The 23,905-nt window shown below is 39.8% G+C and overlaps 3 protein-coding genes across 4 annotated transcripts; 2 read left to right on the forward strand and 1 right to left on the reverse strand.

Moving 5' to 3' along the window:
- The first annotated feature begins 54 nt into the window (after positions 1 to 54).
- Positions 55 to 8,736, forward strand: ppp1r14d (protein phosphatase 1 regulatory inhibitor subunit 14D). The gene is made up of 4 exons (XM_074659900.1): positions 55 to 435; positions 7,840 to 7,920; positions 8,239 to 8,271; positions 8,405 to 8,736. Exons 1-4 carry the CDS (start codon positions 256 to 258, stop codon positions 8,471 to 8,473), a joined length of 363 nt encoding a protein of 120 aa, XP_074516001.1. The 5' UTR covers positions 55 to 255; the 3' UTR covers positions 8,474 to 8,736.
- Positions 5,412 to 14,189, reverse strand: zfyve19 (zinc finger, FYVE domain containing 19). Of its 2 annotated transcripts, XM_074659899.1 has the most exons (12): positions 13,991 to 14,189; positions 13,786 to 13,907; positions 13,639 to 13,692; positions 12,889 to 13,046; positions 12,633 to 12,775; positions 12,365 to 12,473; positions 11,984 to 12,202; positions 11,280 to 11,356; positions 10,988 to 11,089; positions 10,734 to 10,891; positions 10,400 to 10,516; positions 5,412 to 5,607 (listed from the first exon to the last, which is right to left on the reverse strand). In XM_074659899.1, the coding sequence occupies exons 1-11, from the start codon at positions 14,042 to 14,044 to the stop codon at positions 10,438 to 10,440; spliced, it is 1,275 nt and encodes a 424-aa protein (XP_074516000.1). In that variant the 5' UTR covers positions 14,045 to 14,189; the 3' UTR covers positions 5,412 to 5,607; positions 10,400 to 10,437. The 2 variants fall into 2 exon arrangements, with proteins under 2 accessions (XP_074516000.1, XP_074515999.1); XM_074659898.1 differs by lacking the exon at positions 5,412 to 5,607 and having other exon boundaries at positions 7,790 to 10,516.
- An 80-nt stretch (positions 14,190 to 14,269) lies between these two features.
- bub1bb (BUB1 mitotic checkpoint serine/threonine kinase Bb) lies at positions 14,270 to 19,966 on the forward strand. The gene is made up of 9 exons (XM_074659897.1): positions 14,270 to 14,377; positions 16,204 to 16,368; positions 16,489 to 16,548; positions 16,634 to 16,778; positions 16,875 to 17,071; positions 17,159 to 17,322; positions 17,424 to 17,617; positions 17,702 to 17,802; positions 18,299 to 19,966. The coding sequence occupies exons 2-9, from the start codon at positions 16,226 to 16,228 to the stop codon at positions 18,570 to 18,572; spliced, it is 1,278 nt and encodes a 425-aa protein (XP_074515998.1). The 5' UTR covers positions 14,270 to 14,377; positions 16,204 to 16,225; the 3' UTR covers positions 18,573 to 19,966.
- The last annotated feature ends 3,939 nt before the right edge of the window (positions 19,967 to 23,905 follow it).

Genomic DNA, 23,905 nt, shown 5'->3' on the forward strand with positions numbered 1-23,905 from the left:
GAGAGAGAGAGGAGAGGAGAGGACAGGCAGAGAACTGGCGTTATAGAGAGGGAGAACACGAACACTCAGCAAGATAACAGGAGATACGCGTGGGAACAGCAGCCCAGTAGACAGAGACAGAGCAGTGTGTTCACAACCAACGTGTCAGAGCTTGTGGGTCTGTCTGTCTCTGTGTGAGTGTGTGTGTGTGTGTGTGAGTGTGTGTGTGTGAGCTCGGTTGTGCGTTTCCACGGTTCTCCCGAGGCCGTGGCAGCCATGGCGTCAGAGCCCAGCACCCAGTCCAGGGTGATGTTCCAGTCGGCGGACAAAACGGAGGAGCCGGCGCACCGCAAGCTGGGCAAGCTGACGGTCAAATACAACCGCAAGGACCTGCAGAGGAGGCTGGATATCGAGGAGTGGATCGATGGGCAGCTGCACCTGCTGTTTGACTGCGAGGTAGGGCAGGGCTGGCTCACACAGACACACACACACACACACACACACTCAGATGCACACTGAGGACGAAGTGAGGGAAAGGAGCAAGACAGGCACTGAGCTGCTCTGTGGTGGGCTATCCATCATGTAGGAGATATTACAGCAACATAAAAGAGGAGTGGGAGGCAAGTAGCTGCAATTTTTGGCACACAAGCTCTCATGTGTCATCAACCTGACTGCAGTATCAGCTGTGAGGCGTGCTCAATGGTGTTCTACCATAGAGATAAGATTATATCTCCAAGATATGATGTCTGATTTAAGTCATTAGGAAGCATTTGCAAGCAGATTGCAACCTCGACATATGCCAACCTACGATTAAGGTGTTCCAAGTTGGTTTCTCACAGTGTGAAGTTGAATAGATTCTAGGATCAGTAACATTAGAAGCAGAGGAACAGTATCCCTGTAACTCTGTGATAAAGTAATAAAAAAGTATTACAAAATAAAAGCTAAGGACAGGGATAGAGAAGGTGTTTTTATTTTGAAATGCACTCTAAATTTTGTATTTGTGTCCTGCTATTATGGTGGCATCCAGGAAATGATGTCCTCATTTTAGTGTCTGTGTGTGTGTCCTGTCTCTCAGACACATTCTTGTGGTCACTCAATAGCTATGCATGATAGAAACTGCATACTTAGATCACCCCTATATGGATGAAGATTAATGATGACAGTGATAAGATAATAGAGAAACTTGCTGTATGAATAAATATGCAGAAAAAAGTAGTTTTTTTTTTTCAAAACCCTTCAAGATATGCAGTTTATATTAACACAGTGCATTTGTTAGGTAAAAAACAAGAGATGCAATGTGGAAATGTGTGCTCATTATTTCCATAGCGTGCCTAATTAATGGCCTCATTGCATAGATGGTCATTTTTAATATGTGCAGGGGATACACGCAGCAACACAACCTCCATAACTCGGTGGGATACAATCCAATTATGTCAGAGGCTCCATATTGATTTGTTTGGCATTCTCGGAGGGGAAACCATGGCAACAGATGTCTCATCGCCCACATGAGGCAGCATGGCACAGTGGAATTAGGGGTGTCTGTTAAGGAGCATGAGCTTCCTCATGACGATGCAGATCAGATGACAGAACGCCGCCTTCGTTTTAATGCCGGAGACAAACTGTTTCTCGTTTAATTCTCGAACCACACAGAGGCCCCTCGGCTGCAGGTGATCACTCTGTCTGGCATCCCCTTATTACACTCCCACGGAGCCCTTTGTATATGGCGTATACTAATGAATGTAAGCATGCATCCACATCTATCTGACTGGCTGGCTGACATTGAGGTTTACAGCAAATCTACCAATAGACATCTAGCCACACTAGACTAGTAGATTATAAGGGTTAAGCCTGGTTAGTCACAGCTGCTACTCTATTTCTCATCCCAATACTTGTTGTATGTGCTTTATTCCATTTACACCCCAGGCCTTCTTCCTGTGGTAATATATGATAATATTCTTGTAAAGCCGAGGGTGGAATAAATTACATTAGCGGAAACCAGGACATGCGAAAACAGATCTGAAGTCTTTCTCTGTATACTCTTTTGATCTCGTCCCAGAAACAGACTTTTATTATTTCACGTTTGCAGTACTTGGCCTCTCATGCTCTGGTTCTAACATAATCTAATACAGGGATAAATGCACATCACACAGAGATGGTGGATGTGCATGTTCCCCAGCAAGCTGAATGATTGGATCTCAGTATGATTGATTGAGATGATGAAAGATAGCAAAAGAAAATGCCTTTGATTCAATCATGATAGGGCCTGACGTCATGAATTCAAGTTAACAGAAGTTCCTCCTCTATACAATTTCCTAATAATAGTCTACGTCCTTGCTATATGAAAATGAATGCTTTACTTTCTAGTTGGGCTAGATAGTTTGGATATTTGCATTAGCCACTTGTATGGAATTAGTCGTGGCTCGTCCATGTGCACTGGCCATTGCAATGAATTTTGCATGGGCTCGGGGGAAGGTTACTCTGTTGGTTCTCAGAGTCTTCCGCGTGGAAGCATTTACCATCAGTCCCCTGTGTCACCACCTGAATTATTTAGCTGCATCTCTAATTCATACAAGTGCTGCCTTGGTCTGGAGTGGCCGCCTTCGTCTGCAAACTTCACACCTTTTTGAGCAATGATAAACTAAAAAAAAGGTGTGATAAACAGCTCTCAGATAGTGGTGAACAATGTTTATAGTAACCCAGATCAGTTTTCCCCACTGACACTAAACTATGAGGACTTTTCAGTGAATGGCTTCTTTATTTTAAATTAATAGACTGCAGGACAGTAATAGAAATGTCCACAGTTCAGACTTGATGTATTGTAGACTAAGATTAATCCCATAATAATTTGTATTTAGAAATTGGCCAGCTCTTATATAATTGGACAACAGGATTTGTATCTTTACACCCTGTTCTCCCTCTTTAAACTGTGCCATAACTCAGTGAAGTTAATGAATATTTTGATCTGTGCGCAGCTCGTGCCTCCGGCAGGAAAAGGGAAGTGTCTGATAAGTTAAACGCGCACTGGCATCTTCTCCAAACAGCTGGATTTCCTGGGCATGGTTTCCTTTACATTATCATAGCAAACGCAGATGTTTTGTTGCAGTATTTTCCAACATCACCCTTACCAAAAATAAGTTTATTCAAGTATACTTATATATTAGTATACTTATTTTAAACTTAAAATAAGAGAGTATACTTTCAGTTTACTTTTTATGTGCTTATCAGAGATATACTTAACAAAAGTATACTTGGCTCATACTGACAAGGATACAGAATAGTCTAAGTATACTTGGCTCATACGGACAAGTATACAGAAAAGTTTTAGTATACTTGGCTCATACTGACAAGTATACAGAAAAGTTTAATATACTTGGCTCATACTGACAAGTATACAGAAAAGTCTAAGTATACTTGGCTCATACTGACAAGTATACAGAAAAGTTTAATATACTTGGCTTATAGGCCTGCTACTTGTACTTAATCTTTTGATCGAGATATACTTAGGAAAAGTATAATTAAGTATTCTTGCCTTATAGGCCTACAGAAAGGTATACTTGGCTTGTATTTATGCCTAACTTTTGATAGAGTAACCTATTAAAGTGTGTGAGATCAGTGAATACCATTCACTTAACACTTACTTACATGTAAAGAACATGTAGAAACTACAGGACTCTAGTTGTTAACAAAAACCTTTAAAGGAATAGTTCCACTTTTTGGAAAATACACTTATTAGCTCTCTGGTTGAGAGTTAGATGAGAAAATTGACGACTCTCATATCTGTATGTTCAATATGAAGCTACATCCAGCAGCTCGTTAGCTTAGCTCAGCATAAAGACAGGAAACGGGGAAACAGTACGCCTGGCTATTCTAAGCTAAGCTAAGCTAACTGCCTGCTGGGTGTGGCTTCACATTAAGTGTACAAATATGTCCCCAAATGTAAAAATATTGCTCTCAATAGTAACAGGGTGAAAGCCTAACACGCTGATAGCTGCCTCATTACAACCACAATATTGAAGAGGAGTAAAACCAAACAAACAAGCAAACATGGAACAACACAACAGATCACTGAATCACCAAATTCAAAAGCATTCGCCTTCCACGTATTACGAATATCTACTGCAAATTTCATGATAATATGACTTTTAGGTGTCTTGTTTCAAAAGTTGATGAGTCGGCCTAAGGGAGGACAAGTTATGAGTAAATGGATTGAGATCCTTTCATTGGGGAGCATGAGTGTGTTCAGTAAACTTCTTGATAATAAAATATGCACTTAGTGGAAACTGTGGCCTGCTGGAGGTGATAAGAGTAAAGGTCAGTGGGTCACCACAATCACTACGAGTCATCTACTGAGGAGCTTAGATGCCCTGAGAAGGATAGATATTATGATAACCTGCTCAATAGATTTTGTATTGGACTTTGCAATCTAAATTTTGTCCTGTGGTGGACACTCATGGTCCTCATCATCCATGAATATCCATGGAAACTCTGGCTTCAGTCTAGTTTCCAATATACCTTGCAAAGGTCAAGGGCAATTTTTGACCTAAGGGTTGCCATTGATGACGAGTCAGGGGGGTTCACCAAAATCATTAGGAAATATTGGCGATGAATATCAATACTCAATTTGATGATAGTCTTGGTAATAGGTCAGAAATCTCCCTCCGATCGAAAGCGTTGCATGGGCTGACTGATCGATCAGTACCATTATCTTTAGGGCAATTTTAGTAAACTTCATTTATATTGCACTACCATAAAACAAAGTAACTGTTTCTCTGAAAAAGGACCAAATCAAACAGACAAAGAAATACAAGTAATTGTATGAATAGAATAAATAATTTTTTTTTTTTTTTTTTAAAAGGATCAAAACATTTAAATGATCATGCTGCTACTAACTGAAAGTCGTGACAGGAAAAAACAGTTCACCTCATAATAATGAGGAAACTTTACTGATTATGAGTAACAAACTCAAACGGAGGTCATCTGATCTCAACAAAATCGAACTGCTTATCCAGACTGCATCTCTATCGCCCGTCTAAAACTGCAATCCTCCGCGAACCACTTGGATATTCATGAATTCCAATATTAGTGCCAAAACTCATTTTAGCTTCAGTCCACTGCTTTTAAACTTCAAAAAGTGCTGATGAGACATTTCTGCCCAGAGGCCTCATTAAAATGCTGTTTTCCTCTGACAGTGAAGGTAACTCTCAACAAGCGGAAAATTGCGACTGAGAACAAAATTAAATACTGAAAAGTTACTGGGAGGGTCATCGAAACTCTTCAATGTTCCTCTCATTGATATTCAGTGGCGCTCTGCATGGTCCTGCTGGACAATATATATTGTCCTTTACTTACTGATTATAGCCATTTAAAGTTCCATGCAATTCATGGGAATATATTATTAATCCTTGTTCAGTGCAAATAAGTACTGCTTAGATCAACCAAAGCTAACATCTATTATAACACATTTGGTTACCCCCCAAATGTATAGTTGGATGCCAAAAAGGTAAAGAGGATATACTTAATTTGACTGCAGAAACATCATTTGAAATAACTACTCACATTCATTAGGCAGGCTGCTCTAGCATCATGTTAGCTCTGGACTACTTGCAGGGTGTAGATGGCAAGCTAAAGCTGCATGCAAGGAAAAAAGAAAACAATGGATTACTGCAAAAATCAAAACCTACACAGCATGAGCAGTGAGTGTTAAACAGGGCAATAATTAAAAGAAATCTGGGCCAGTTGCATAAACTCAGTTTGAGACTAGTCTTTGTCTTAGACTGGTCTTATTTTGTCAGGTTAGACTAGTCTTATTAAACCTTAAATCTGTTGCATAAATATTGACTGACTAAAACTTGAAGTTAGTGCTAATTAAAAAAGTTTTCTCTAATTTTAGCTATCTATTACAATTATTTATCCATTACGTTTAGCTAATTATTACAACTGTTTATCCATTACTTTTAGGTAATTTGAACTATCTATTACAACTATTTATCCATTACGTTTTGCTAATTTTATCTATAACAACTATTTATCCATTATTTTTAGCTAATTTTATCTATAACAACTAGTTGTTATAGATAAAATTATCTATAAAATTATCTATTTTTTAAAATCTATTTATCCATTACTTTTAGCTAATTATTACAACTGTTTATCCATTACTTTTTGCTAATTTTATCTATTACAACTATTTATCCATTACTTTTTGCTGATTTTAGCCATCTATTACAACTATTTATCCATTAGGCTATTTTTTTTAGCGAACTATTTCAATTGTTTACCCATAATTGTTTGGATTCTTGGACCATATTCTTGAATTGTTTCTGAACATCTTTATTTGATACAATTGGATTTATGCTGTTTACCTTCTCTGTCATTTTCTCCCTACTTGTTGTTGTGACGTTGATATTGCATCCCTGTTTTTTTCTCTTCTTTGAAATGTCTTATTTCACCCATAATGCATTGCGTGACAGGCTATCTAAGTCAGACTTACATTAGTCACACATAGGGAAGCTTTATGCAACAGGTCAATTTAAGTGTTTATAGTAAGTCTGACTTCAATATTGCTTATATACTTAGACTATACCAGACTATTTCATTTACACCAAACAGTATTTGGCCTAACCAATTGCAGGACAACACAAACAGCCACCGCCTAACACAGTAGAACTGGTAAAGCAAAGCCCACACAGCACATAAATGTACAGCATGGACTTTAAAAAATAAAAAGAAATGTGTCCTGCAGACATCAGCAGAATCACACGGGGTTCAAACTGGCAGCATGTATCAATTAGAGGGGGGCACAGGGGATTGTGAAGGTGGGCCCATCTATTCCACCACTCAGCACTTCCACATTGATTAGCTCTCTCCTCATCCAGAAAGCTGTGCGAGCCCCATCCACACCAGCCATGAAAACTCCCCAACCGGAAAATATTCCTTTTAAAAAGAGGTCCCACTTGTCAAAAAATGAGTGTACACCTGCTGACTCTAGATATCTCAGGGTTCCTCCAGTGAGCACCGTTCATTCCCTCTGAAAATAGTAGTTAGACGGTGTGGATAACAGCTTGTGATATGAATTGATTATTTTGCTTTTTAAAACTGGAGACTGCCCTTTTTTTTTTTTTACAATCTTTACATGAGGTTGGCATTAATCGTTTAATGTGCTGCCAACCATTGTTTAACATCTTAGAAAAATGGGTTTGTATGGATTTAGTAAGACATCCGGTTCATATATTACAGTGAATGCTGCCCTTGGGTTTGTATTTCAACTCACAATGTGGGACAACCTAGCAGAGATGAATATATCCTTCAGAGAACATTTTAACTGGAAATAATCTCTCAGTAATGGCTCAGCTAAATGCTAGCTGGGTAAACCATCCATGAAATCTGATGGTGTCATGTGGCAAGTACGGCCCCCTGGAGCCTTTTTGCCTTCATGCCTCAGTGCTCTGCAGCGTTGCTTGTGTGTGCAGCACATCATCACTCATATGATTGTTATGAGAAAATATTAAGGAAGAAAACCAGTGTTTATTATTTTTAATTCGTACAATCAACACTATTAACTCTGGTGATCACCTACCGATAAAAGTATGGTGGCAACTCTTTAAAACGTGACATTTTAACAGATACTGTGCTGCTATGAAATCCCTGCCATGTTGCATTACATCTTACGCTTTCTTTTCCTTCTGAATGACTCTGCTCAGTGGCGTGGACAGTCTAACTACTGCGGGTGAAAGGAGGGCAAGAAGTCCACATTATACAGTGGTTGCAAGAGCTTTCGTAGCATGTAGAAATACAAGTGTGGGCAATATAGTATTAGAGGAATATTGCCTTTAACGTTTATTTCTCTCTGTTTTTTCACAGGAGGAGGAGATTCCAGAGTTAGAGATTGACATAGATGAGCTCCTGGAGCTGACAGACGAAGGGCAGAGAACCCGTCTGCAGGTGAGATTAAACTTAGAAACAATGACATGTTTAGCCAATATTCACATTGCATTTCTAGTTATTTTAGTAATTTATTGCTTCATGGAACTGGTACCAAGGAGTGCAGTTCTTCAAACAAAAGACAACCCGAGTACAAGCTTCAGGCCAAAGAGTTAAAACATTTCAACACCTTGACACCTGGGTACATACCTACCTATTTGCTATGTGGGTTAATAGCTTAACAAGCCCTTTGCTGGAATCCAATGTTGCAATGTTTACACTGAAAAAGCAATGTCCAATGTTGTTCTTGAGCCTATTTGTGTTTGTTTTCTTTGTTAGGAGCTGTTGCAGGAATGCGGAAAGCCAAAAGAGGTGAGACAAAAAACGACATATATGAAACTACACACAAGCATATAATGATTTCAATATTTAACAGAGTTTCTATGGTTGTGTCTAGTCTGTAAAGGTAACATGCAAAACTATGTTTTCTTCATCTTCCCCTCAGGATTTTATCAACGGGCTGCTCTACAGGATAAAGGGTCTACGCAAAATGTCAGGTCCCTTGAAGAAGTAATTATAGGTCAAATAAAGAATTGAGACAATGTGGAGCCTCTTATCGTCCCATCTCCCTCGCGTTAACTGTAACATGTCAGTGGGACTCTCTGCCCCCCCCCCCCCTTTCTGGGTCAGCATCAGTCTTAATAACAGAGCAGTCGGGTTTTGAATGGGATTTTTTTTATTATTATTATTTCATTTTAATTTATGGACTGCTATAACATTTTGTCTCCCATAAACATACCAATAATGCACATGTGATAAAAGTTGTACTGACTATTACTCAGACGGACTGCTTTTTTTTTGTGTAAGACTGTACATTTTCGGTTGCCTATTTATGTACATAAGTATTTTTGTTCTGATAACAGTGTTGTATGTCGAAATAAAATTTAACATTTTCAAGACAAGGCTGTTCATGAATTATCAAAAGGGTTTACATACCAACAGTCTGGTGTCATCAGGTATTATTCATTCCACACATACAAACAAATATTGACATCTCCATTACACTCATCAATTTGAATGCTATCCTGTTACCACAATTACTCTTTACAGCTCTTAAAACACATATTTTCCATATAAGAACGAGTATGTCCTACTGTCCAGAGACAACTGTGTAGACTTTACTGTAGAGCGGCTGTCAGCACATCATTCCCAGAAATACAAGCTTCTGTTTTCTAAATCTTTCAACAGGGCGATGGAAACAAAGGAAACGTTGGCATGTCAAGTCTAGGAGTAAACACAGTGAAATCAGCAGCAGGAAGGTCCATTAAGTATGCATCCATTATCCTCATCCATTTCCTGTCTGTGGTGCGTGCATGACATGGCCAGACAAGCCAAACACGGTAACGGGCCTCTGTACAAACCTTAATGGAGCGAGCCCCCCAGAGGAAAGTGTAATTATGGTTTCTCCTCTGTTAGCTTGACAGTAATGCACACTGATGAAACTGCACTCTGGCATTCTCTCTGTCATACGCAGGGAGAGGGTCTTTCGGCTCCATTATAGTAATTTGCTTTGTCACCCCCCCTCCCCCCCTACTTCCACTCTTGTGTCTCTGACACAGAGTTCATCCATACTGTAAGACTACACCTCAGACCAGGTCCGCCAGCCTGGGACATTTTTGTCAAGTGAGGATATCAGTGATAAAAAAGGCGTTAGTGTTAAAAACATAACTAAAAAGATGTGACACTTTTGCATCCTTTATAATGGAATTACACACAAGGACGATAAAGGCAACGCTCATGTCACACTCGCAGCCAAACGTATATTACAAGAGCGACTGCGGTGCCTGACAAAAGAAAACAAAGCCCTCAGTAATCCTTTTATACTGACTCCTCTGTACTTCTTCAGTCCAGAGCTGACAGCAGTCTGGGATTGCACATTATCCCAGATGAGCTCGTGATGTGGCTGCTTTCTGCTTTATGTGCTGTCAATCTTTTTTTTTTTTTTATAATAATCAAACGATGACAAGTGCAAAGTGCGTCTGAGCTGAGCCTTTGTTGCCTTTGGGAAGTAGGACAAGTGACATAAGAAAAACACTTCAAGCTTCTTATCGGTTGGACAGTTTAAAACTTGTTGGCTGTGCAGTTTTGCTAAAATAGCATTACAGATAACATAGGAACTATGTTTTTCATATTATACATATTGCATTACATTAAAGTGTGTGTCTATTTTTTTTAGGCTTTGCTTTGCCATAAATGTTACCCATTGTTTTTCAGTTCATTTACATCCCTGTTAGCAATTACAGAAAGAAGATGCTGCTCATTCTGTGGTCTACACAGACGCATGTTTATAGCCTGATTGGATAAGATAAGCTGGGGTTAAAGTTAGGGGTTCTGGCTTGATTTACATAACAGGTAGTTTTTAAATCTTCTCAGACACTGTTTTATTAACAATAATAGGTCACTTAAGTCTAAAAGTACAAGCCTAACAGTGATGACTGACCAGAGCCTGATAAGGCAAACATCTACAGCGAAGTCGCGCTATGTCTTCCTCTTCTTCTTTGGCGCAGTGTAGTTAGCGGTGCGATGCTCCTTCCTGTCATATTTATCATGGCCTTCCCTGGGGACACAATGGAGAGTGGATTGATAATTCATCGCAATAAATACTTTATGTTCATGCTGCTCAACAGTATGGCAAAGGCCTGGCTACGATCTATCTGGGTTAGGTATGCATTCCAAATCACAGACATCTTTCTTGGGCATCGGAGCGAAGATTTCCATGCTCAACTTGGAGGCCAGAATTATTATTGCGCTCTTTATAATGTATGTTAAGCTACCTGAAGCAGCGGTTGCAGTATAGGTCTCCATCACAGGTGTGACAGCGAATAGTGGCGTCATGGTTACAGATGCAGCACCATGGAAACTCCTCCTCGTCACTGTCTGATGGCTGATGTGGAACAGCAGCCGGTGAAATCCTACTCTTGGGTGCTGGAGCCTTAAAAAAATACATCAGATCAGCAATGGATTAAATGTTGTTCTCTCTAAAAGCTTGAAAATTATAGGAATTTGTATTCTGGTTTTTGTTTAGTACCGGTGTCTTAGAAGATTTTTTCTTTTCTATGTTCGTTGGTCCACTGTGTTCTAAAGGTATGTTGTAGCCACTGGCCTCATCCAACGCAGCCTCTTCAGACAGCTGGGACAGAAATACAGGAATCTCAAAACATGTCCTCCAATTCACATTACAAATTATGAAAATGGCAAAATAGCAGCCCCTTGTGGCCACTCAAACTGGTCCAGATTAGTGACATGCACTCAGCAGTACCGAGTTCATCATGTAAAATATAATATAATCTCCATTACAGTATGATCTTTAAGCCGCAGACCTGTTTTAACACTCTCATCACAGATTCTTCCTCGGTCTCCTCATCACTGTCAGGATGCTGGAAGTCCTCCATAGTAACTAGAAGTGACATGACAAATAATCACATTCACATTTCTGCCATCGCGACAATGTCTACAGTTAGAGCTCTTGTCATATTTTCTGACTCTCTGATGTAAAAGTATATATATACTACTTTTTCAGTCCGATTCATCCACAGACAGATTTGCTACAGTATAGAATGAACCCATTTATACCCTTTTAAAGTTACAGTCTATGCATTTAATCAGTTTGTACATTAACCAATAAGATTAATAAAATGGTACACCAAGATCTTTGTGTGTGACGTACTAGAGTCGCAACAATTAATCGATTAGTTGTCAACTATTAAATAAACCGCCAATTATTTTGATAATCAATTAATCGATTTGAGAATTTTTTTAAGAAAAAAAAAAGTAATATATTCTGATTCCAGCATCTTAAATGTGAATATTTATGGGTTTCTTTAATCCTTTATGACAGTAAACAGAATATATTTGTGTTGTGGATAAAACAAGACATTTGAGGATGCCATCGTTGTTTTTTTGGAAACACTGATCGACATTTTTTAACATTTTCTAGACCAAACAACTAATCGATAAATCGATAAAATAATCAACAGATTAATCAACTATGAAAATAATCATTAGTTGCAGCCCTATGACGTACCTTTGTCTGGGTCCTGCCCCTTCAGCTGTGCCATCCTCTTGGCCATGTGGAGGATCTGATCCTGGGAATGGCGCTCCTTCCTCAGCTCCTCCATGGCCTCCTCCAGGACACGGGCCTTCTCAGTCTCCAACGGCTTGTCCGCCTCCTGGTTCTCCTCCAGATTCTCATCCAATGTGCCCCCCTCCCCCTTGTTGAGATCATTCATACGGCCATCTACACCTGCAGAGGAATTAATCGGTTTGAGCATATTTGTAGCTAAAGTCAGCTTTTGGTGTCAGAATGCAGTCGTGATATATTTATTATGACTGCGTAAGACTACGATGTGACCGCATCATTAATTATTAATTGAACGTGGGAGAAATCAATGAGACGGATAATTACTGCATTCAGGATTTGATTGCTGGTCGTCTATGGCAACTTCCTCTGTCATCTGAGTAATCAGATCATTGGCTTGTTCAATCTGAGTCCTGTTATCTGGAGGCTGGTGCACCTGGACACATGAGCACACAGGTACATATACTGGTAAGCAATTATAGCAAACTATTTAGCATGCAGGTCTTTCTAAATACCATTTAATACTTTAAGCTGCAAATGAGCCCTATTGTAAGGGCCAAGATGTTAAAAACAAGTGGGAAGAGGTTTAGCTCACAGGTGGAGGAGCTTGAGATGGTGGAGTCTGACCCCGTAGAACAGCCAGGCGGTCCTCCATCTCTCCTGCAGAAGGCACTGGCCGGCTGGGAGCTTTCAGAGCAGCAAGGCGAGACTCAATCTCTTTCTCAGAGGGGATGGACTCTGAAGAAGTATATAAAAAAAAAGGTTTACAATGCTCTTGCCAATAAAATTATTAACACATTTGTCAGATTAAATCAAAATGGTAGCTGCTAAAAAAAATCTAATTTCATTACTTGGTGCAGTATCCTCCTTCAGCTTTTGAAGTCTTTCAGCAATAGCCTGATCTTCTTTATTCAGGCCTCTGGTTGGTAGATGGCCTGCTTTACTGTTTCTATTGCTTCCTTGTGCTAGAGGCTGTGACGACTGTTTGGCCTCAAATGCAGCAACCCGTCTGTAGAAGAAACATAATCTTTAGATATCATTGAAACCGCAATGTTTGACTAACGTGTCATCAAAACTTGATCATATAACATTCCAGATACTGTAAGTACTTGATTACTAAGTGCATCTTGACTACATCACACAGTATTCAATCATTCATCGCAAGTCCTTGGCATGACAGATAGCTTTCCGTATGGCGTGCTGGCAGTGACTGGGGAGGGATTGTTTTATTGTTGATATACATAGATTATATACATCCTTTGTTTTGACTTGTTTATTCGTTGGCATTGGTGCCAGCTGCTAATAATGCACACTCATACCTGTCATACCTCTTTGGTTACAGAATAGCGATGCACTTTTGCTATATACTGCAAAACCCCAATAAAAAGATCTTGATTTAAAACTTCCAAGATTCAAGATGTTTATAGTCACGCCGGTTGTACAGGTACAAACGTGTGAAATACTTTTTGCTGGGAAGCTCCATTAAAATAATAAGTTATATTACATTAACATTACAATTATAAAAGGAAATACTTTGTACAAGGGCATATTAAGACAATATACAGGCATATTAAGAACATATATATAAAGAATATACTGACTTTTTGTAATTTTCAGGAGGAGACCATTTTCCACCACTGTTTGGAGATTCTCCACTAAAAAAATGAAGAAATAATTAAAATGAGCAACAATGATGACAATGAATCCTTATCACATTTATATAATCTTTTGCATGGTTTGACCTTTACCTTGTTAGACTACCATGGCACTGTTTGCAGACCTTCTGCTGGGTGTTGCCACAGCGAGGCACCACAGCACTGAAAGTCAAACAGCTGGAGCAGAAGGAGCGGCCGCAGCTCTTACATCCCAGCTGTGAGGACATGGCAACGTTAATGATTTGTTATTTAATGTGTACAGCTTTGTGATTAAATATGAGCCAGCAAAGGTCCTTACCTCCTTTTTGAAGAGACTGAACTTTGATGCACAACAATAACAACGGTTGTCCATGCCGACCACGTGTAGAAAGGCATGGATTATAAACTGACTGCTCTTGTGGGGTAAATGTGTGAAGAAACTCTATTAACAGTAATCCCTGCAGCTAGCTGCCCTGTTATCAACCTTTCAACGTTTGCTCTAATCAAAACAGGAAGCATTCCGGAAGTTGCGTTGTGAGGTCAATTTGCGTTTTCCCGTTTCTGGTTTTGTCCAATCAGCTTCCTCCAAATCGTCTCGCGGTCCTTGTTCAAAAACACCCGAGCTCAGTTGTTGCCGTTAGCAACACAGTGTTAACGTTAGCTGTTAATAATCTGCAGAAAGAGACACAAAGGAAGGCTGTGAACGGTATGGAAACAACAGTAGTTTGTAGATAAACAGTTTTGTTTTTATATCTGATAGGTAAATTCGCTAAATATTGCGCCATAACGACAATAACGATCGAGCTAAGGCTAATGTTAGCTGGCGTGTTAGCCCCTTTAGCTCCACTACGTCATAACGTCACACTCTCATTAACGGTAGAGCAATAACCTCTCTGACCTCAGTGAGCTAGGATACTGGAAACATCACTGTTAGAGGTTGTGTAAGATGACAACATGTTATTAATGTCACTTTTGTTAGTTAATCTATAGCTAAGATGGATGTCAAATCGTATTTATTAAATAGATAGATAGTAACTTTATTGATTAACCATACACTAAACACACACTTGTCTTTTTTATATATTTACTGTATTGTTATTGTTATTATATATATCTTGTCCTAATTGTTTGTTATCACTATTATGTAGTCATATTATTTCTTTATATTAATCTTGTCTCTGGGTGGAGGCTTCAGATAAGCCCAGTGGGTTTTTTGGCCTCTTTCTGCACTTTATATTCATTTATTTTTTTGTTATGTTGTATAGTCTTACATTTTGCAAAATAAATAAACAAAAACAATAATGTGAAAGTCACAAGTCAGTGCATGTAGTGTGAACACAGTAAGACTAAATCTGCACAACAGGTCAGGAGACAAATACTCCATGCAACTTGAGAAAGAGCCCATTGATTGATAGATAGATAGATAGATAGTAACGTTATTAATCCCGAGGGAAATTCAAGTTTCCAGCATCACAGTTCCATAGTACAAAAACATGTTAGTAAAAAGGCAGTAAAAAAATTAGAAGTACAAAGTACAAAAAAATATACCAGATATAAAAATACAAGGAGATGAAGAAAACTATTAAAACTGAATATAGTGCAGAAGAGACTGTTAAAAATGAGTATAGTGCAGGGTAACTCCAGTAGCTTAGCCTATTAAAGTGCACTGTGTGCATTATCTGTCCTGCAGACCATCCTCCGTGCAATATAAATATAACAATACAATATGTATATTGATGAGATGCCAGATTATTGCACAAAGTGTCTGTCAGATAATTATATAATTATTGCACAGCATCATTTAATTATTGCACAGAGTGATCAGCATGTTATTGCACATATCCGTAACAGTAGATTTACAGTATTTACATTGCACAAAAGTGACCAACGTGTTATTGCACATGTCCGTAACAGTAGATTTACCTTGCACATGTTCAACTCAGACAGAGGAGATGTCAGAGTTCAGGAGGTTTATGGCATTTAGTTATTACATATACGTCTACAATTAAACAGTGCTGTGAGAAGCTAAAAGTAAAAGGACAGGGCTACAACGCAAGATAAATGGTCAAAGCATAACATCAGTAAAAGTCTTTAGGCCGGCCAGACTAAAACCTCTCCTTTTGAATCATTATGCTACTTCACAAACCTTTGAATCTACTGGGAGTCTACACCAAGGTCTTGGGGAGTAAAGTTTAAAACGTGAAGCTGTGGCAAACAGTAATATGTCAGAAAACGGTAAAAGCCTATGGTGACATCCTCAAATATCTTGTCTTCCAAAAATATACAGTTTTCAATTCTATAAAACAGAAAATATTCACACTGGAGAGGATGGAACCATAGAATATTTGGCATCTTTCCTTGATGAATCTTTTATCAAAATTGGAAGTGGGAGGAAGTGAGCCTTCTAAACAAATTATATTCAGTGAAAAGATCATCGGTCTAGACCAGAGCAGGTGCAAGAAGAGATTTTAGAAATAAATAAGAGCACTTTAAGTAACTGAAACATTTGTTTCTGGGTCTGTCGGTGTGTAGGCATCCAGTTTTAATTTCCACAATGGCAGAAGGAGGAGATGTGGAGTGGGAGCTGAGCAAAGAAAACATTCAACCACTGCGGCGGGGCAGAGACGTATCAGTCTTACATCAGGCGCTCAGTCAAAAAGAGGATGGACTCAGCTCTGCCATCAACCAGCAGAGACAGTATGGGTGATCTTTAAATCATCGCGCCTGTATTGGGTGACGACAATTTCTGGAAAACACTTTTTCCCAGCAGTTTTAACATGATGATGATGGAGGTTCTGTGGCTTTTTGTTTCTCCAGGGCCTTTGAGTCTGAACTGCGAATGTATGAAGGAGATGATCCACTTGACGTTTGGGATCGGTAAGTCAAATATGTAAACCTTAGAGTGTATTCATATGTGCTAGAGGTATAACTTTTAATCCTCACACGGTTGTGTCTTTTACAGGTATATTAAGTGGACAGAGCAAACCTTCCCTCAGGGAGGAAAAGAGAGCAACCTCGGCACACTGTTGGAAAGGGTCGTGACCAGATTCACTGAGGAAAAGAAATATCACGACGACTCTCGCTATGTTGAACTCTGGATCAAATTTGTACGTGTCATATTTTAACCTGACCATTTTTGCTACTTTGACAAACTAATGCAGCAGTAATAACTTTTGCCATACGTGTGTGTTGTTTGTCAACAGGCAGAGAACTGCCAGGAGCCCTTGGACATTTACAGGTACATGCAGGCGCAGGGAATAGGCGTGAGACAGGCATCCCTCTACATCGCTTGGTCTGAAGAATATGAGAATCAGGGCAACTGTCGCAAAGCAGACCTGGTCTACCAGGAAGGATTCAAGATGTGTGCGGAGCCGCATGATAAGCTCCTGCAGTTTCACAAGTAGGGATTTATCCAGTAAAGTTTAGGATGTAGTGTGAAAATGCAAAATATAATCAGAATCACAATTTTCTATATTGTTCTTCATAGGGCTTTGCAGGCACGTGTATCCCGACAAGTGATGATGAATGTGGAGGAGGACCATAGTGACGACGAGCCTAAACAACCTGAGAGAGTTTTTCTAGCTGACCTTAGACGCAGAGGGAAGAAAAAGGCCATCGCCCCCATCAACAGAGTTGGGTCTGCAATCAGAAGTAAGCATGTGAATGTACAAATCTGTTGTGAAATTTTAAGCTTCAGCACCTTCAGCGTTATCATTAAAAAGGTGTTTAATTTTGATGGCTTTTGTGAACAGGTATTCCTGGAGGCCTGCAGTCACACGGCGCCCCTGTCCTCGGCAATGTTTCAAACAGTCGGTTGGTGGTCTTTGACGAGAACAAGGCTCAAAGCGCCGGCCCTTCAGAGCCTAAGTTGGAGTCTTGGGTGGCCCCTCCCACTTCCAGGGCAAAGGAGAACGAGCAGAATCCCGAAAAATGGTGCGATGTCAAGGTATGAGACGAGCAGGTGTTAGTTGATTTAAATGTGTGGAGTGTAACCCAGTGATGTTAATTTAATGTGTTGTGTGTACCACAGATCCCCCAAAAGTCCAAATTCGGACATACCGTTATGGCCCCACCGCCTCCCAAACCGGCCTTCCAGCCGTTTGTTGAGGAGTCAGACCAGCCTCCAACAATGTGAGTGACAAAATCGAACAAGAATCTAACTTTTACCTGCAGTTTGTTGCTTTAATTTGCTTAACATTTTACATCAATTACATCACACATTCAGGGTCATGATAATAAGAAGCAACATATTCTTGAAATTGATGACTAGCACTAAAGCACTTCTTGTTACAACCTCCCAGTTGTGATGATTTGCAGCTATTTTCTGTTTCATATCATTGTAAGTTAAATAAAAATAAAAATTTTATAGGAAGATGTTCAGGAAAACAATCTATATCACATTATGGGTTGTTGTCATGGGACAGTTATTAGTTTTGGCATTTTTAATAGACTATACAATTAATTGAAAGAATAATGAACAGACGATTCAATAATTAAAACAAATGTAAGTTGAAGGCCTTTTCATGGTTTATTTCCAAGTTAAGTCTGTGATCTGATTTTATCCTTCTCGGTTTATGTCAGTAAGATTTCTTTGATTTGATTTGTCATCTTCCCTCTACCCCCTCAGGACTCCTTGTAAGATCAACCCAGCAGTGAACACAGTTTTATCAGCACGTAAACCCTGCAAAGAGGAAACTCCTCTAAAGAGACTACAGGAGCACCATCAGCAACAGAAGGAAGCCGAATCAGGAAAACGACAGGAGCAGAGCATGTACTGTAAAGAGCTGCTGCTCAGCGGCGCCACTGAATTCTGCTTTGAGGAACTGCGCGCGGAGCGCTACTTCAAAAAGGTGACCCAGGAGGTCAGAGGTCAAAAGGATCAAGCTAGTGCTTCAAACTGATGCATCTAAGAAGACTGACAATTTTATTGCTCTTGCTCTTTCTTTTTTAGGGATTATTACCTTCATTTTATCTGCAAGTATCATGTAGTTACTGCTATGAATCGTTTGTTATCCTGCTGTAAATATGTTGTTCTTATAGATCCAGTTACTCAGAAAGGTAAAAAGACAAAGTTTTAAAGCTTTTTAGAAACGCTTTGAACTGAAGACACAATATTTTAGTTGTCTTGGATTCATTATAATACGACGGGGGGACCAAATATCGGGAACACTACAGTGTAATTTAATCCCATACAAACAGCAAAATTTAGAAAAGCGTGGAATAAACATTTACACAATTTCCACAAACAGACATAACGTAGGCTTCACAGTATTTAGAGTTGTAGTATTCAAAGGGATATATCAGGTGTTGTGAAGAGGGGTTGTATGAGGTACTTATCCATAGTCGGTGTACTACAGTAGATGACAGTCGGCACGCCCCCAGCTTTGAGAAGCAGACAGAAGTATGGAAACAAAGTACTGTGGTGGACGGGGCCAGCAGCAAAACGTATTTTAGCCACCTAAAAGAAAGGCCCACCTAAAAAAATCAATATCAGTTTAAGTGTACGCTATATTCAGAATATTTTCGCCGGTTTACTTTGCCAGCTATACAGTCTGTCTCCCACAGGGAACTGAAGCCGTTATGTATGCTCTCGCCAAAGCAACCAGACTCCATTGAGAAGAAAAAAAACAGTAATTTTACCGTTGAAGCAGCGGTTGACCAGCAACTCCTGTGTTCTGCTAGGGAAAATTACAGTTTTTTTTCAATGGAGTCTGGTGGCTTTGGTGAAAGCATAGATGGATACAACGGCTTCAGTTCCCCTTCGGAAAGGGCTGTCTGACGGTAAGGTAAAGAGGTGAAAATATTCTAAATATAGCCTACACTTAAACATATTGGTTTATTTATTTTTTTCTCCAAGCTCAGGGCGTACCGACCGTCATCTACTGTAGGTAATACGCAGACTATGGATAAGCACCTCATTCAACCCCACTTCAAAACACTCAAACTATCCCTTTAAAGGCCTACTGGATTGTACTATATTGTTGCGTCTACTCCTTGTAAATACTTAACACAAGTCTGCTGCAGAAATATTACTAGAAATAGCACACGTATTCCTAATTTCCTGCTTACTCCATTTTCTATTTTTCTTAATTGCATTGTTCTTAAGAACAGTGTTTTTTTTCTTTGTGCTGCCTTTTAAAGTTATTCTGTCTATTTTCAGTATTTCTTGAGCAGATGATACAATTCCATCACAGTCGAAAGAGGGATTCAGTGTTGTGGGTTTAATGTCTCAGTCTGAGTGAAATGTCCCTTCTAGACCATGTATCATCGGTGTTCAATAAACTTGTTAAATGTCTGGCTGATGACTAGGGAAATTGTTTGCTTAGGTGTTTATTTTAGACGGGGGGGAGGGGTTGTAGTAATGCACTGTCAGCAGTGGCATGCAAGGGAAAGCATGAATTAAATTCTTGGTAACAGTATTTGGATTACTAATAGGGCGCAAGAACAATTTAGTGCTGACTGTAATCTGTTGCAGCAGTTTAAAGAGTCAACACTGGTGGGCATGAGTAAAAACAGAAACAATCTGTATCTAAATAGTCATAAATGTCATCATTATTGCTACTTAATCTAATGAAGTGACTTAATTTTTCACTGCAGGGTATCCTTGTGCTTTTTAAGGAATCCCAACACCACGCATAAGATTTTAATGAGCAAATTGTGCATTCAGCTGGCCAAATGTTAATCATTGTCCAGGAGAGGTTACCCAGAAGCCCGCTGACTAAAGCGGTGGTGGGAGTAAACCTAATCTACTGTGATGATGGGATGTACTTCACACACAGGCAGCTCGAAGGGCAGACTTTGATGAATGGCTGGAAGATGTGGTGGTTGGCTCATTAGCAAGTGAAATCCACCCTTTGCAGTTGTGGGCAGAGCAGGCCTCGGTTATCCCCAAGAGGTCACTACCCTGAATGTACTATGGCACAGAGTGCTGCTGCTTTTACGTGCACACGGAGCACTGGAGGAATAGACTTTAATCTCATTCTGGAAATATGACACTGCCAGCCAAGATCCTCTCAACTGGTGAGTCCCCAAACTGTCTACTTTAAATTTTGGCTTAGCACCGAGAGCAGCTGAAATTCAGTGATAAATGATAGGCAACATGATGCACTCCCGTCATAATAACACAGCATAACCACATCATAATGCATCCTCTATGGCTCGCTATTTGGCAGGACTTATTAAAAGCTCATCCCATGAAAGCAAGCAGCCAGTGACTCCGATAGCGTCTCAGACAGAAAATCTATAGCTCTCCCTTACTGCGGTGGACAGATGGTACAAGCAAGCTACCTTTCCTTAATGCGCTTTGGACAGGCCCTCAGAGAAGAGCTTTTGTCCAGCGCTGTTACTTTGATAGACAAGAACACTCCGGCTCTGTATGGGCCTTGTTTTACAGTCAGAGCTCTTAACCTATTTGTACGGTTTGTCTTTACATGCACCAGTTCACAGGAAGTTGTCTGCCCAAGCCTCTACACTACCTTACTTAGAGTTCAGTAGGCATTTTGCATCAAGATGAACTGCACTTGGCCAGCCAGGCATGGAGAGGGGAAAGAGCCTCCAAGTGCAGCAGCACATATGAGACCAATTTCATGGATAAAAAAGTATGGAAGCCCATTTAAGCCAGGAAAAGAAAAAAAAAAAGTTAGTCACGATGAAAATAACTCATCATTTTGACTTAGTATACCATAATGTTGACATACTATAGCATAATTTCAAACATAATAAATCAAAATTATGACTTAATATCTCATGATTGTGACTTGGTAAGTCATAATTGTGAGTTTGTGTATTGTGACTTACTGTACCTTGAGCATTTTTGGATTTTTTTATGACTAAAGGTCTTTACGCTGTGCAGAACGGGTTGAGTTGCGCCTATATTTATGAAACAAAAACAGTGCGGCTCCGTAGTAGGAACCAAGATGGCAAACTTTATTACTCCTTTCAACCTTTACAAAGGCAGCGCAGGCCAGATCCACTCCTTCTGTTCTTACCTTTCACAATAAAAGCCCTAGACATATAATATTCGCAGGCAAGTGTTTCACATTTTCGTGGTTTTTTATTCATCACGCCCCCGGTGTGTTAAGGCCTTAACTTTTCATCTATTTTTTTCTTCTCTGAGCAGAAATGGGTTTCCGTATGTGACACTATTGGTGAGCAATCAGGAGAATGACCTTAGCTTTGTCTTAATTTCTACTGTTATTTCCTCACTTTTGCAGAATTAAAATGGATTAATAGGTCATCTGGAAATGAGAATGGATTTTGACAAGAAATTACATTTGCTTTAGCTGTATAGGCTGAACCCTGATAACCCCTGGTGTAATCCTTACAGATTCACCCTAAACAATAGAGTTAATTGAAATGCAAACAATTAAGGCAGCATCACTTATGGTCCCTGGGCTTTCATTTTAATGACACCATGGTTTAAGACTGCTCTTAAGCCCTTAAGTCCCATTACAAGCTGTTTCCACTATTCATCCAAATAGGAGGGGGGTCAATGTTTCCAGGAGATGCTTTAACCAGGTCATGAGGTCTGACTGTGAAGCTGGCAAATACATTTGAATAAACCCCTTTTAGTCCCTTTTTGGTTTTAATCTAACAGAAATCTTAGTTACCATTATAATGTCTCTCCATAGAGACATGCTAAAAAAAGAATAATCAATTATCTCCGTCATTACAGAGACGATACACTTTATAGCTCACATATCCTGCACACGGAAAACAAACCAGATAATTATAAAAATAATAGCGAAAATTATATAAACAAATATATACAAATGTATAAACCTGACCTTTATTTACACAATTTTCTCTTGTAATTATTTAGCTTCTCTTGCATATTTGCAATTATGCCCTCTTTGCCAAGTGCAAAACCATGGTAACGCCGTTCGCCTCGCTCAGAGGTCATCCTTACCATAATATCACTACTTTAGGAGCAACGGAAGTCAGACGACGGCTGGGGGTACCACGGTTTGGTACGTTACCACAATTTCACAAGTGTGTCGCAGAACTACGGTGGCCTTCAGGTAACGTAAAAAACGTGAAAGGCCCTCTCTAGAGCCAGTGTTTGGTTTGTCCGTTCTGGGCTACTGTAGAAACATGGCGGACTCCGTGAAGAGGACCTGCTCGCTATGCAGATATGAAGGGCTCATTCTAAGCTTAAGAAACACGATTCTTAGTTTCAGGTGATTATACACTAATGAAAACATTATATATTCTATTTCTGAAACCGGACCCCGAAATGTTACACACTCTTCCTTTAATTGACCTTTTGACCCATCCAGTTTCCCTTCATACTGGCCAAGCAGAGATAGGAGTGTGGTTACATAAATGCTTCAGCAGATAGCGTGAACAAACGACACCTATTACAAGACCGTTTTATTGTTGTTCGCAGCTCTGAACTCAAAAGAAAATCAGGAAAATAAGTCATGCGAGGCAGTAAAATATAGCCGAGCCAATAAATATCTGTGACAATAATGCTGACAAGTAAAGAGTGAAAGAGAGGGAGGGGTCGTGTCTGCTATACCCCCAACAGGCAAATCTGTCATTGTTATGCAGATTAGTTCAGTGGAGCCTTTTTCACTTGAGTTTATTTGATGTGTAAAGGAGGAACCTCATCATTTAAGCTTGTTATAGTGCCTTCGCAAGCGTCTCATCATATCAAAACAGCATGTACAACATGTATGCCCCAAATCTGGCTCAGTCTGCGAGCAATTTCTGCACGACTTGACCCTAATACATTTTCCTGCTTTGTGTCTGGTCTTAGCTGCTGTATAAATTATTCAGGAAATGATTGTGGTGAAAAGAGAGGGGGGAACGCTTCAGTCAAATAATGAGGATGCTAGACTGGGGCAGAGTTGTAACTTCAGTGTCTTCGGATTTTTGGGTCACAATGGACTCAAAAAGGAGATTGTGAGGATGAGGATTGCACCCTCTACAGAAATCTCTACTTTACACGCACAGTTACAGCAACCCCTCCTGCCATCTGCCATCCCTGACCCTGTCATTCCATGGATAATGCATTTGACTGAACAGCAGCACACTGGGCGAACGCAGCGCCCTCGTGTTCTCACGTCACCCACATTACGTGCAAAGGAGACAGAGGGAGAGATGGGAGGTGGGTGAAAGGTATCCCAGGTGATGAGGTGTAGCGGAGCTCTCCTCTCCTTACAGTCACTGGAAACCAGCTTAAACACACACACACACACACACACACGCATGCTGCTATCAATTCTTTTGC

Source organism: Sebastes fasciatus, chromosome 15, assembly GCF_043250625.1.
Source record: "Sebastes fasciatus isolate fSebFas1 chromosome 15, fSebFas1.pri, whole genome shotgun sequence".
Taxonomy (NCBI): Eukaryota; Metazoa; Chordata; class Actinopteri; order Perciformes; family Sebastidae; genus Sebastes; species Sebastes fasciatus.

Coding starts and splice junctions, on each gene's coding strand:
- zfyve19 (XM_074659899.1), bottom strand. CDS start 14,044: ATGGACAACCGTTGTTATTGTTGTGCATCAAAGTTCAGTCTCTTCAAA. Junction 11,357..11,983: donor GGGGCAGGACCCAGACAAAG/GTACGTCATAGG, acceptor TGTCACTTCTAG/TTACTATGGAGGACTTCCAG. Junction 11,090..11,279: donor TGATGAGAGTGTTAAAACAG/GTCTGCGGCTTA, acceptor TTTCTGTCCCAG/CTGTCTGAAGAGGCTGCGTT.
- bub1bb (XM_074659897.1), top strand. CDS start 16,226: ATGGCAGAAGGAGGAGATGTGGAGTGGGAGCTGAGCAAAGAAAACATT. Junction 16,369..16,488: donor GCCATCAACCAGCAGAGACA/GTATGGGTGATC, acceptor TTGTTTCTCCAG/GGCCTTTGAGTCTGAACTGC. Junction 16,779..16,874: donor TTGAACTCTGGATCAAATTT/GTACGTGTCATA, acceptor GTTTGTCAACAG/GCAGAGAACTGCCAGGAGCC.
- ppp1r14d (XM_074659900.1), top strand. CDS start 256: ATGGCGTCAGAGCCCAGCACCCAGTCCAGGGTGATGTTCCAGTCGGCG. Junction 436..7,839: donor ACCTGCTGTTTGACTGCGAG/GTAGGGCAGGGC, acceptor GTTTTTTCACAG/GAGGAGGAGATTCCAGAGTT. Junction 8,272..8,404: donor AATGCGGAAAGCCAAAAGAG/GTGAGACAAAAA, acceptor TCTTCCCCTCAG/GATTTTATCAACGGGCTGCT.